The sequence below is a fragment of the Tamandua tetradactyla genome, chromosome 3 (assembly GCF_023851605.1).
Source record: "Tamandua tetradactyla isolate mTamTet1 chromosome 3, mTamTet1.pri, whole genome shotgun sequence".
NCBI classification, from domain to species: domain Eukaryota; kingdom Metazoa; phylum Chordata; class Mammalia; order Pilosa; family Myrmecophagidae; genus Tamandua; species Tamandua tetradactyla.
This window is the reverse complement of record NC_135329.1, coordinates 119,433,491-119,445,864: the sequence shown is the minus strand read 5'-3', so window position 1 is coordinate 119,445,864 and position 12,374 is coordinate 119,433,491. Positions and strand designations below refer to the sequence as shown.

Here is a 12,374-nt window from a genome sequence, read left to right as displayed (position 1 = left end):
GCTGGCAGGCAAGAAGCTGAGCATGACTTCATCTCATCGGGTTACGGAATTAGTCCACACACCTTACCTGCTGCTCAAGGCACCGTAGAAATAATCTGGCTCTACTACTTTCTCTTCCTATTCTCCAATAAAACCTGGTGGCTACATCCATTTTAGGGCTCTCCCTGTTCCCTGACACACTTTGTGAACCCTGCATTCAGGCTTCACTCTGAAGGACCACCCCTGCCAGGCCAGGGTACCTACCCAGTTGTAGGACCACATAATCTTCTCAGGTCATGAAGCACTCACTGACCACTGAGCACATAAATAACTCTCCTTCCATTGAACTCCAAAAGCACTTAGTGCCGTTTCATTTGACACTTAGCTTTGTCCTGCTAATTTTGATATTTGATATGTTCAGATTGTATCTCCCCAGCTATGCTGCATACTCCTTGAGAGCAGAAACCAGATTCTTATCTTTCAGCATGAAATCCTCAAAGGGCCTGGCCAGATTTTTGAGCATCGTGAACTTCAGCATATGACTTGCCAATCATCCATACAGATTTAAGAGCAAAAGGATAAAAGTGGGAGGGAAAAAAAGAGGAAAAATTGTGTAAAGACCGCCTGTGATACTTGTAAGTTTTTGTACTATGAAAGGATAGATTTTGACCTCAAAAGAACTTCCTCTCTTTCGTGAGAAGAATCCAAGCCAGAATACCAGGAGTGACCTCTTTTCACTTTGTGACAAGGATACACTTAAATACCATCAGACTTGGACTGAGCCACTATGAAATAGGGCCCAATTTGTTCGTTTGCTCTGCATCGTCTTTGCCATGGTACCTCCCTAATAAGTCAAAACTAAGAGAACACAGTCACACTTCCCACAAGAGAGCACTGAGAGGTGACAAGACTTTCTAAAGCTAATTTGATAGCTTTTTACACAAACTGTCCTGTTTTTGCCCAGTTTAGTTCAGTGGTTCTCAAATTTTGCTGTAAATTAGAACCACCTGAGGTTTTAGACTTGTACCCAGCTACAGCCCATACCATTTAAATACAAAGCTATTAGTGGACCCAGGTGTCAGTTTTTTTTTAACCAGGTGATTCAATGTGCAGTCAAGTTTGAGACTGCAGTACTGTAGCCAGGTCCTTTAACAACCTACTCAAACATTCTTTCTACAGTGGAAATACTAGGTGTCTCCAGAAGGCAACAGAGACAGACTCAAACTTTGGTTAGCCACGCGGCTGGATATCTAGCTTATGTTTAAGCTAATCTTTCATGTCTCCTCCTGCTGTCTTTTCTGTGGTCTTTGGGGACTCCACTTACGTCTCTACCTAAAAGTAAATAAGACGAATCTAGAAATGACAACACTGCATTTGACCATTGGTTGCTGGAGGAGCCCCTGGTGGTTGTCACCCCTGACTGCTCATTACAGTCACCTGGGATATTTAACAAACCTGTTGCTAGGCCTACTTTCAGAGAAGCTGACTCACCTGGTTTAGAGTTCTGGTATTTAAAGTGTGGTTGGTTACATCACACAGGAACTTATGAGAATCACAAACTTCCAGAGACCATCTCAGACTTACTGAATCAGAAACCCTGGGGGCAGGGCCCCAAAATTTGTGTTTTCATCAGCCTTCCAGAGAAGAATGATCATGCTGAAGTCTGAGAATCAATGCCATGATTTTCTCACATTATGTTAAAAAATAATGGATTTGGTGTTTTTCCATTATTTAAACAACTGTGTTCGGTCAGCAGCAAAGCCATGATTCAACTCCTTGTTCAAACATTTGTCAATAAAATTCGCCACCCTCAGTTTTCTTTCATCAAATGAATCAAACTTCCTCCCAAAAACAGTCAATTAACTGTTGACTCTAGCCAAATCTAACCATCTTTTTATTTCATAGGATAAAAGATGTGAAAATGGGGATCTTCTTCAATCTGATCTACACCTTTGGATCAAAATTTCATGTTTCAAAATGGGCACCCATCTCATCCTTCAAAGAGAGTTAATAGTTTAAAAGTCTCAGGGTTTTATTTGTGCAAGGATGACCTTTAGAATTCCAACTTTATTGTAATCTCAGGAAAAAAGTCTCTGACAAGATAACAAACATAAGGAATTCTTAAATGAACATTGACAATGCATACTTTACATAAAGGAGATTCCTAGGCAATGGCTAATGCTTCAAATAAGAGGCTACATTTGGCTGGGCCTGGGGGTAGGAAGCATCACATACCTTCTTTGGTACTCAAAAAATGCTTCATGAGAAAGGCGACAATCCTAAAGATCCATTTATGCTTCTGAGAATCTTTGATGGTAAATTATTGGTGAGGTATAAAAGAATTGTTAATAATAGCCTTAGACAAGAGTAGCATTTGAGGCTGCATGCCTGCCTCTCTCTACAAATACCCAAAGTTAATGGGATTGTTAACTCATGGACCACTCTGGGGACCCCAATCTCTGAGAGCTTACCTCGAGGACAATAGATGTCCGGAGCCCATCGGTTGCACTCATAATTGTCTACTGCCTTTTCACAGGTGAAACACTTAAATCCACCAGGATATGGTGTGGCTACAAAAAAGATCCAAAGAGAAGGTTAATTATTTGGTTCAGCACAGAATCATGCATTGTGAAGTTAGGAATTTTCAGCTTTTAAAAGGACTCTCAAAACAGTTTGGCAGTTTCTTAAAAACCCAAACAAGCAACTATACATGACCCAGCAATAGTACTCTCGAGCATCTATCCCCACACAAAAATCTGTGGGAATGTTAATAATAGCTTCGTTTGTTGTAGTAAAAAACTGGAAAGACTCCAGATGTCTTTGGAAAGGTGAATGGTTAAACAAACTGGTATATCCATACCCTGGAATGCTAGTCAGCAATATAAATGAATGGATTAATGATCCATGCAAAAACTTGGATGAATCTCCAGGAAATTATGCTGAGTGAAAAAAAGCCAATCCCAAAGGTTACATACCATATATTCCATTTATAAATCTTTTTAAAAATAACAAAAATTTTAGAAATGGAGGACAGATTAGTGGTTGCCAGGGGGTGTGGGGGGTGGGATTGGGATAGGATCAGTGGATTTATCAATGCCAATACCCTGGCTGTGACATTACACTATTGCTTTTCAAAATGTTATCATTAGGTGCAACTGGGTAAAACATACCAAGGATCTCTGAATTATTTCTTACAACTGAATGTGAATTTACAATGTCCTCAATAAAAATTTCAATGAATAAAAGGATATGCTTTGGATTTCCAATAATTTACCCTTGTATTTTCAAGTTATAGAGACATGTTACAGTGTAAGCATAAATATTGGACTAAATAAAAAATATTTCCAGCTCTTTGACCATGTTCAATCTAAAATTTTGATCTGGTCAGACATGATGTGGTTAAGGATCCCTGGGGATAGTAATTACCAGCTAAGGGAAGAATCTTCACTGCTAAAATGCATGCTGTCTGCACAGAGGTGATACTCTTACAGGACTGTTCAGTCCGTGTCCAAACGTCCATGGGCCTCCTTTTGGCCTGGGAGCAGGGGACTGTGGGCATGTAGAGAAGAGATGCTATTTGGCTACTGGCTCTAACCATCTGGCTGAGGCCTGAGTAATTCCAGCAAATCCCACCTATGTATTTCCTACATACCTTCCGAAGAGACTGGTCCTCCAGCCTTTTGTATTCTTTGCCTTGCAATTAAGCTAAGGTGGGAAGGCATCAGTCCACGAGAATAACGCTCTGGCCTTCTTATCAGCGTTTGAGATCTACAAGGAATGCCAGGCCACTGTACCCTCCTTCCTCATGTGCTTTTATTTCTTAGTTACAATCATTGGCTTGCTTTGGTACTTAGAGTGTTGCCTTTCATAAGCAAAACTAGTGGGGTCTTTTTTTTTCATTCAATTTGCAGAATTACCTGGCCTATTTGAAAGCTGCAAACACTCAAATGTGTCACTTGCAGGAGCCAACTGTTCTCCCTCACAGATGGCTGAGCCGGCATATCCCACTGGTGGAAATAATCATCTCAGGGTAAATTGCTTTGCCCACATGGAACCAATTAAGTATGTTATAAAAAATAAATGAGGGTGGAGGCAGCAGGTTAAGGCCAGAAATTATGGGCCACATACAATTTGATTTTCACCTTGCCTAGAATAGCTGCTTATCCATGCACCCCTTGCACTATTTCACAGAGCTGACTGTGTCAAAATCCAATAACCTATCATGATCAAAAATCATAAACTGTCTAGAAAAGACATGTAACTGGACCTTTTATGAACCCATTTGAGAATTCTACGTTGCCTCAAGTGGTTGGTAAGTCAACTTCATAAACAGGATGACAGTGAGTGCAGGGCTTGTCATAGAAAATGAAGGACAGAAAGTAGCTTAGACATGAGAAATTTCACTATAGGGAAAAATGATTAATCACATAATTATAATAAAGCAGAAGGAAGCTTTGTAACGCTACACACAAATGATGTACATATTTCCATTTCCTACAATCTGGAAAGGTGCCTTACATGTGAATCAAAATATTCTATTTAGGTGAGTGTATATATGAAGAACGTAAATGGTTTCCCAAATTCCAAAGTCATTCACTATTCTAATGAAAATCATAATTATTTTTATGAACACCATTAGGGAAGAAACTACAAAATATTTTAGGAAATTGCCCTTATTTGGATTTATTATAAGTAATTTCACAACTTTTAAATATTTAATAAATAGCCTTAGAATCTTAAAATGGCTTATAAAATCTGAAGTAGAATGATCGAAATAAGACTTGTGAAAAAAAGTGATTTGTCAAAGAACAGCATTTCTCAAAAAAATCATATTCACCAAGGTTTATAACTGCAACATAGCCACAGAGCTTCACCATGCATGATTAATTCACTAGCATATCCAATTTTATCTGTCATTGAAGCCAGTGAAGTTTTTGGCTGGAATGTTGGATTAGTTATTTCTGGAAACTTTCCCATTGAATAGAAAAATTAAGAACTTTGACGTCTGATGATCCAACTGCTCTGAGAATAAACTTATTGAGACCCTAACGCAAATAAGTTGTAGTGTTTCCAAATTTGGTTTATTTAGTAGACTCTTAACTTAAAAATTCTTTTTTATAAGACAAGTGACATAATCAAACGCTGACATTTCTTATATAAGTAAACTTGGAACCTGAAATTAACCCAAAATGGATAGAAATTTAAACAAGAGTGTTTGCTAAAACACTGGCAGCAAAATAAAGCTTTGCTTCAAAACAATTTATCTCTGAATGTGTTTGTCAGCATGTAATATTGGCAATTAACCAAATGATCTCATTTTCAGTGACTTATTTTCAAATCTATAACTCCACATCTGTGAAGATTCTAAAGGGGGGGCTATAATAATATTGCTTATAGTAACTTTTATTTACATCTTGGCAGGTAGAACTGATTACTGAATAATCATATCCTTTTAAAGGACAAATCTCTGCTAACATACTTAGCTTTAAGTGGCTAATTGTAGCACAATACCAACTAAATGGTTAAATTCTTCCCTCAGGAAATATTTAGCCAAAAATAAGGTCTACAGATGAACAATTATCTCCAGTATCTTGCTAACAGAGACAGGATCTGATAAAAAAGTTTTGTAAAGAAGAAGGAAAGAGGCTCCTAAGAGATGTGCTATTTTCTTCTTTGTTACTTCAAAGCGCTACAGAGCAAGTCGAGTTTCAAATTGTTTTGCCCCAGCTGTGAATGATTCTAATTTGGCTCTTGATCACAGAGTTAATAAGCTTAGTATTCTGTATTTCAGGGCATAAGTCCTTGGTCCCTTAAGAGAAGATGATTGTAAAGAAAAAAGATGCCAAAGTGCCCAGTTACTTCCTGTAACATAATCTGTCCATTAACCCTCATAGTCCACCACAGTTCAACCAGCCACAATGCATTTGTAAGGCACTGGAAAAGATTCAGCCTTTGTTCCCATCTCTTGGAACTTTTCCCTGCATAAAGGCCTTCAGTGACTGAAAACATGGTGAAAAGAGAATCTTGTTTTGAAAGAAATGCTGATGTGAAATGCAAACTTTTTTTCCATTCTTGCCAAATTAATTTCCATTATTGTTGGAAACTGGATGTAAATATAAAAATTCTACAAACCTAATAACTTTATCTTCCTTCCCAAGCCACTAGGCAACAAAATAATTTCCATATACTTTAACAATATGAACAAATTTCTGATAGAAATACACCTCTTGGTACCTTCCTTTAGAAAGTCCCCTTACTCTAAGACTTATGTAATACAGATTTGTAGATAAACTTCTTTGGCTCACTGCCTGGGTGTAATCTAGCCCCCATAAGGATATGCTCTTCAATGCATGTGATTAAGGGGAGACGCAGAACATACAACCAGAGGAAAATGGGATATTCTCAGGGAAGTTTTCTATCCCAGGGATAGAAATGGAGGCCAAGAACAGAACAGAGTCATTTAGGATATTAAATTCTGCTATCTCATAAGATGTGTGACAATCAAATAAAGGACTTCCCTTTTCTTAATACCAATTCCTGTTTTGAACAGTTTTATTAGACTTTGGTATTTTAATCATGCTGGGGAAAAAATTGATCATTTTTCACAAGAAAAAGCAAAGAAGAAAAAAAATGCAAATTACAGACCATAATGGTATCGAGGATAGTGCCTCAAGCTTGAAAGACATAAACTTCGTTTCTTTTAAAGGCTTAGAAACTTCAAAGATTAGGGAACCAAACAGCAAAGGAGATTAGACATGGGTGATTGAACATTCCCAACCTGGGTTCCGCTGTCATCTTGGCTATTCTGTGTGAAGGCTGTTCCAGCCCAGGAGAAATGAGCCTGTCTGCTGTAGAGCGCTCGGGCGTCTCCTCACACACCCTGGGTCACTACTCTTCTCCTTCGGCAGGTTCCGAGAGCTTATATCTAACATTAATGGAATCTGGCTCACTTGCTGACCCTAAAGGAAGCTATCTGTGCCTCCTTCTATAAAGCGAGGCAATTCTATAAATAATTCAAAATCAAAATCCTTCCACACTTCCCGCATGTATTTTTTATGGTCTATGTTTTTACAGAAACCTGATTATTTGTAGATATCACTCTGTCTACCCATGGTCTAGTGGGTGCTGCTCAAGGGCAGAGGCCTGCCATTGTTTTAAAAAAAATCAAAGCGTGAAACCAAATGAACACCAAAAACTTCTGAAATCATGTAGAGAAATGTGAAATTAACTCTGATATAAAGTGCACAGAATAATATAAATGCTAGCCAAGTAGGAGGCATTCACAGTGACTTCAAGCATTTATTTTCCGTGTGGCCAATTATGGAGGCTCTGAAGGGAATTCAGACCCACCAGAAGTGAACTGTCTACTGATAATTGAGTTTAGGAACATCTATCCGCCTCCATATTTCAAAATCATATTAGACAACCCCACTAACTCGTTAGGCACTGTGAGTTCCTTCTAATTAAGCCATGGCTCTATTTAATTGACAGAGGTCACATGAGTGAAGCTTTCCCATCAACATCTAAGCAGCAGAAGTGGTTCTCCCTCTGACCTGGAAGAATGCATCAGTCAAAGGCCCATTTTGAAACCAACTCTCCAGATAAGGGCCCTCTCAACTCTGGCACTGTTCCACCAGCCCACTGAGGCTCAAGGAGTGTGTTTGTTTTCTTTCCGTTGACTCTAACACAATCGCCTCAATTTTCCTTCTCACTCTGCCTCACAGTCTCAGAGAAGGTGAGGTGTGGGCCTGTTTTGCAGCCTGAGTTACTACTGAGTCGTCACTGAAGCTAACAAAGAATCCCACAGGAGCCAAGAATCCTGGCAATCAAACCCGAGAGACTGAAATCTAAGTTTCTGCCTTACTAAGTCTAATTGTAAAGTAGGGCGGTTTGGAGAAAAGGATAAAATGCAGTCCTAAAAACCAGAGTGTCAAAGCACCTTCTTTTTATGAATGTTACAGTGAAAAAAAAAAAACAGTCCTGCAAAAAACAAGAGGTGAGATAAGCTTTCCACACAATTAACCAGTGGGCACCAGACTATACTGGTGAGAGAGTACAGTCACAAAAAAATCTAAGGAAACAATTTTCTGTGTGTCCAAATTATACATAGGGTGAAAGAAAATTAGGTTGGGTGGACCCCAAACTCCTGTGCATTCCTCGACAGCCAAGCACCTCTCAGTTAAGCCAGAACACTTAGATGTCAGCTGTAAATAATTCTGGGGTCTAAGGAGTCCAAGTGTCTACCTCCACTTTGTAGACTGTAAAAGTCTCAAAACAAGGACTATATTTTATTTGCCTTTGTACCCCCAATGCCTATGCCAATGCCTGCCACACAGTGGCAATTGGCACCTCATAACAATTGAAACCTCATAAACATTCTCCGGGTTTTCTTATCATATTGCTTTTCCAATTACTTCCTCATTTAATCAGAGTAGACAGCATTAGATTAACCACATCTAGAAGTGGTATTTGGAAGAGAGGGGTGTACATGGACAGGATTTTAGCATAAGTCTCAGTTTTGCTAAGACTTTTTGAACAAAATACTTTAAAAAAGAAACGTAGCTAGGGGCAAAAGCTAAAGAGGTCAAAATACATATAGTAAACCCAGTGCTCACCACCATGAGGGCAAGAAAGAAGGGGAGTCAGACATAAATAAAAGAGACAAGGTAAACAGAGAGATGGAGACCAAAAGTGGAAGGAAAACTGCAGTTTCCCAAAGTGCGATCCTTGGATATCTGTAGCTGAAGCACCTGAAATTCTTCTGAAAGCAGAAATCCACATGTTCAGCCCCAGACATAGGCAATCAGAACCTCCAGGAGAGGGATCAGGGGATCTGGATTATTACACGCTCCCTAGACAATTCATAAGCCCAGGTTCCAAAAGGGATGGGGAATGGGAAGTCTGAGAGACAATCACACTGAAACTGAGAATTAGATGATCTGAGAGGAAGACCAGCTATTATCTGGCCTACAAAGGATTAATCTTTTACTTACAATCCTCCAGTGCACTTTGATAATAGATTGAGGGTTGGCACGAATTAAAGGGAAGGATGTTCAGAATCAGAGCAATTGCATCAGGACCAGAGAAAACAAGCCTTATAATTTGCTTTAAAATAAAAAAACAAATATCCTTGAAACGGGGAGGGTAAAACATACAGCACCTGTTGTACCTAATGCACGGCACCCGCCACCCAGTTAAATCACTGGAGAGTTAAATCACTGTCTACCTTGAAGGCTACCTTCTCTCGGCATGTTTCAACCCGTTTCTTATTTGAAATAAAGTGACATTTCTGTTGGCAAAGTGAACAGAGTCTTACTTGAAGGGTGGAGGTAGATAATGTCTTTCACAGTGAAGTCTCGGGACTGGGCAGCTTTCAGGCAATCAGCCAGCAGGCTCAGGAGCAGGAGCCAGGCCAGGGCAGGGCCAGGTTCCATGGCAGACCGAAGCGTCACTCATACAGAGGGCCTGGGAGTGGGGACTTGGGACGGCGGGATTGACCTTGCGCCTGAAAGATGAAAAAAGACTCATCTCAGTGTTCAACCTGAGAAAACATGGCTGAGCCCTCATGTCAGGAGGACGGCTGGATAGGGACAGGGAGCTGAGGGAAAAAGGGAGTGAGCAGACATGGAGAGAAACTTTATAAAAGATAATTCTGGGACATTTAGAAAAGTCCAACCCAAACCTATTCTTTCTCTTTTTTTACATGGGCAGGCACCGGGAATCAAACCTGGGTCCTTGGGCATGGCAGGCAAGCACTCTTACCTGCTGAGCCACCGTGGCCCGCCCCCAAACCTATTCTTAATCAGGCTACTAAAGTTCCATTGGTAGCAGTCCCCTGTTGCATCCAACAGAGATGGTATCAAGAGAGATTGAATATTAATGATATCCAGCTATTTTTGCCAAGAGGCCAGGGAATGGCTGCAGAGGGCAACAATAAAGTCAGTTACAAAAGCTCAGAAGCATTTCTTGCGGATACTGTGATCCAGCACCACAGTGTGGCCTTCCTGGGTTTGCTGTCCATGAAATCTACACGGTAGACTTTTTTCTGATTTGGATAAAAAGGAAGAATAAGTAAGTTAGCCTTTCCCAAATCAAAGAGTGCCTCCAGAGCACCAAATCTGCTTAATATAAGTAACACATAAGTAAGCCCAGCAACTTCCTTGCATATATTAGTTAACTCTCTTCTCCCAACAGCCCTATAAGGCAGATGCTACTACTCTTCCATTTTGAACAAGCTAAGGTACAGTGGAAGAGCCAATTCAAGCCCAGGCCATCTGGGCTTCGAGTCCACATATTAACCCACCAGGTGACACCATGTTCCTCCTAAGACCAGCTTGGGGTGTGTGAACAAAAACCGAAGAAACGAGATCAAGGTATCACTGTAGCATTAAGTAACCATTGATTCTATCCTCCATTCTGTTTTTTCAATTATCATTACGGCCTGTAACATCTTAAAACAGGGTTGTTTTAAATAGGGTTGAATTGTCCAGCTTACTTGAAATATAGAGCTATTGTTCACTTTCCACCTTCTTGGTTTCTTATAGAGCTTGTTTCCCATATTCTACTAGTTTTCCAAGTACCATCATCTCAATTGTCCATACAAGGGGCCAATGTTAGATATCCATTTTATCTTTGTGTGTGTCTATGTGTACGTATTCATCATCATGATCACTTCTACATTTGCATCACTCGAGAAAAAGAAATAAAAAGGAAGAAAAAACCCATACATACTATACCCCTTACCCCTCCCCCTCATTGACCACTAGTATTATAATCTACCCAATTTTTTTTATCCCTATATTCTCCTATTATTTTTTTTTTGTCCTTAATTTTTTACTCATCTGTCCATACCCTGGATAAAGGGAGCATCAGACACAAGGTTTTCACAACCACATGGTCACATTGTAAACGCTATAGTTATACAATCCTCTTCAAGAATCAAGGCTACTGGAATACAGTTCAACAGTTTCAGGTACTTCCCTCTAGCCACTCACTCCACTACACCATAAACAACAAAAAAAGGATATCCATATAATGCATATGAATAACCTCCAGGATAACCTCTTGACTCTGTTCGAAATCTCTTAGCCACTGAAACGTTTTTTTGTCTCATTTTCTCTTTCCCCTTTTGAGCACTAACTCAATCCCATGATTCCAGGTCCTGGCTCTTCCCACATTACGGGAATGTCATGTTCCACACTGTCAGGAGATTTATGTTCCACATAGTGGGGAGGGCAGTGACTTCACCTACAGAGTTGGCTTAGAGAGACAGAGGATACATCTGAGCAACAAAAAAGGTTCTCTGAGGGTGACTCTTAGGCATAATCCTAAGTAGGTTTAGCATCTCTTCTGCAGTAATAAGTTTCATGGGGGCAAGATCGAGAGCTCAGCCCAATGAATTAGTTGTCCCACTGTTTGCAAGAACATTAGGAATTCCCCACAATGGGGAAATTTAATACTTTTTCCTTTCTACCCAGCCCCCCAAGGAGACTTTGCAAATACTTTTTTTTTATTCTCTGGACAGATTTCTCTGTGATGTATCAAGGCATCATGCTTTCCTGTACAAACCAACAAGATCTCACTCCCTATTCAAGATTCCATGTAATTATAGCATTTGAATAAACTGACCATACAAGGTAAAATAGATAATATGCTACCAAAAATACAAATTTAACACCAAATAAACATCCTTTCCTTTGGTCTCACACAGGAGTTGAAGTTTAAAATTGTCACTATCATCCTTTATCCTGTATTCTGATTTACCTCAGTCCTATCCAGATCAATTTCATTTATATCTCTAGTCAAAGTCCGATCACTTTTTAAACTTTTCAAACAGTTGCTGTATGGGTAATGCTGACTTTCATAGCTTCAGAGCACTAACTCTGAGTCTCAGATGTCACATAAATATCCAAAGTTTCAGGGAATGACCACGTTATGCACAAGTAGCTCAGCATCTCAGAATTTTAAAATATCTGTTACTAATAGAATTTACCAATATCAGTTGGAAAAGATGCGACTGCTGTTTTAAGAGCTTACAATCCAGGAATCTTTACAATAGGCCCCAACCTGATAACCCATGCTCTTGACTTCAGTTCTCCTGGTTTGCATATTATAGTTAGTCCATATGAGTAAGGCATGAAAATATTCGTCTTTTTGTTTCTGTTTCATTCAACGTACAGTCCTTAAGTTTCATTTACCTAGTTGCATATCTCACAACTTCATTCCTTCTTGCAGCTGCTCAGTAGTCCATTGTATCTATACACTATAGTTCCCCCCTTCCATTCCTCAATTGATGTACACTTAGGCCACCTCCATCCATTGCAAATTGAGAACACTGCTGCCATAAACACCAGTGTGCAAATGTCCATCTGTGTCCCCATTCTCAGTTCCTCCAG

General features: G+C 39.7%; 1 protein-coding gene across 24 annotated transcripts in view; it reads right to left on the bottom strand.

Moving 5' to 3' along the window:
* Window positions 1-12,374, bottom strand: part of LYPD6 (LY6/PLAUR domain containing 6) — a 252,582-nt gene that overhangs the window by 20,990 nt on the left and 219,218 nt on the right. For all 24 annotated transcript variants that reach the window (XM_077153763.1, XM_077153765.1, XM_077153764.1 and 21 more), the window contains 2 exons: window positions 9,296-9,484; window positions 2,451-2,549 (listed from right to left, as the gene is read on the bottom strand). In XM_077153763.1, the coding sequence (XP_077009878.1) occupies window positions 2,451-2,549; window positions 9,296-9,413 (217 nt within the window). In that variant the 5' untranslated portion in view covers window positions 9,414-9,484. The remainder of the gene's footprint in view (window positions 1-2,450; window positions 2,550-9,295; window positions 9,485-12,374) is intronic.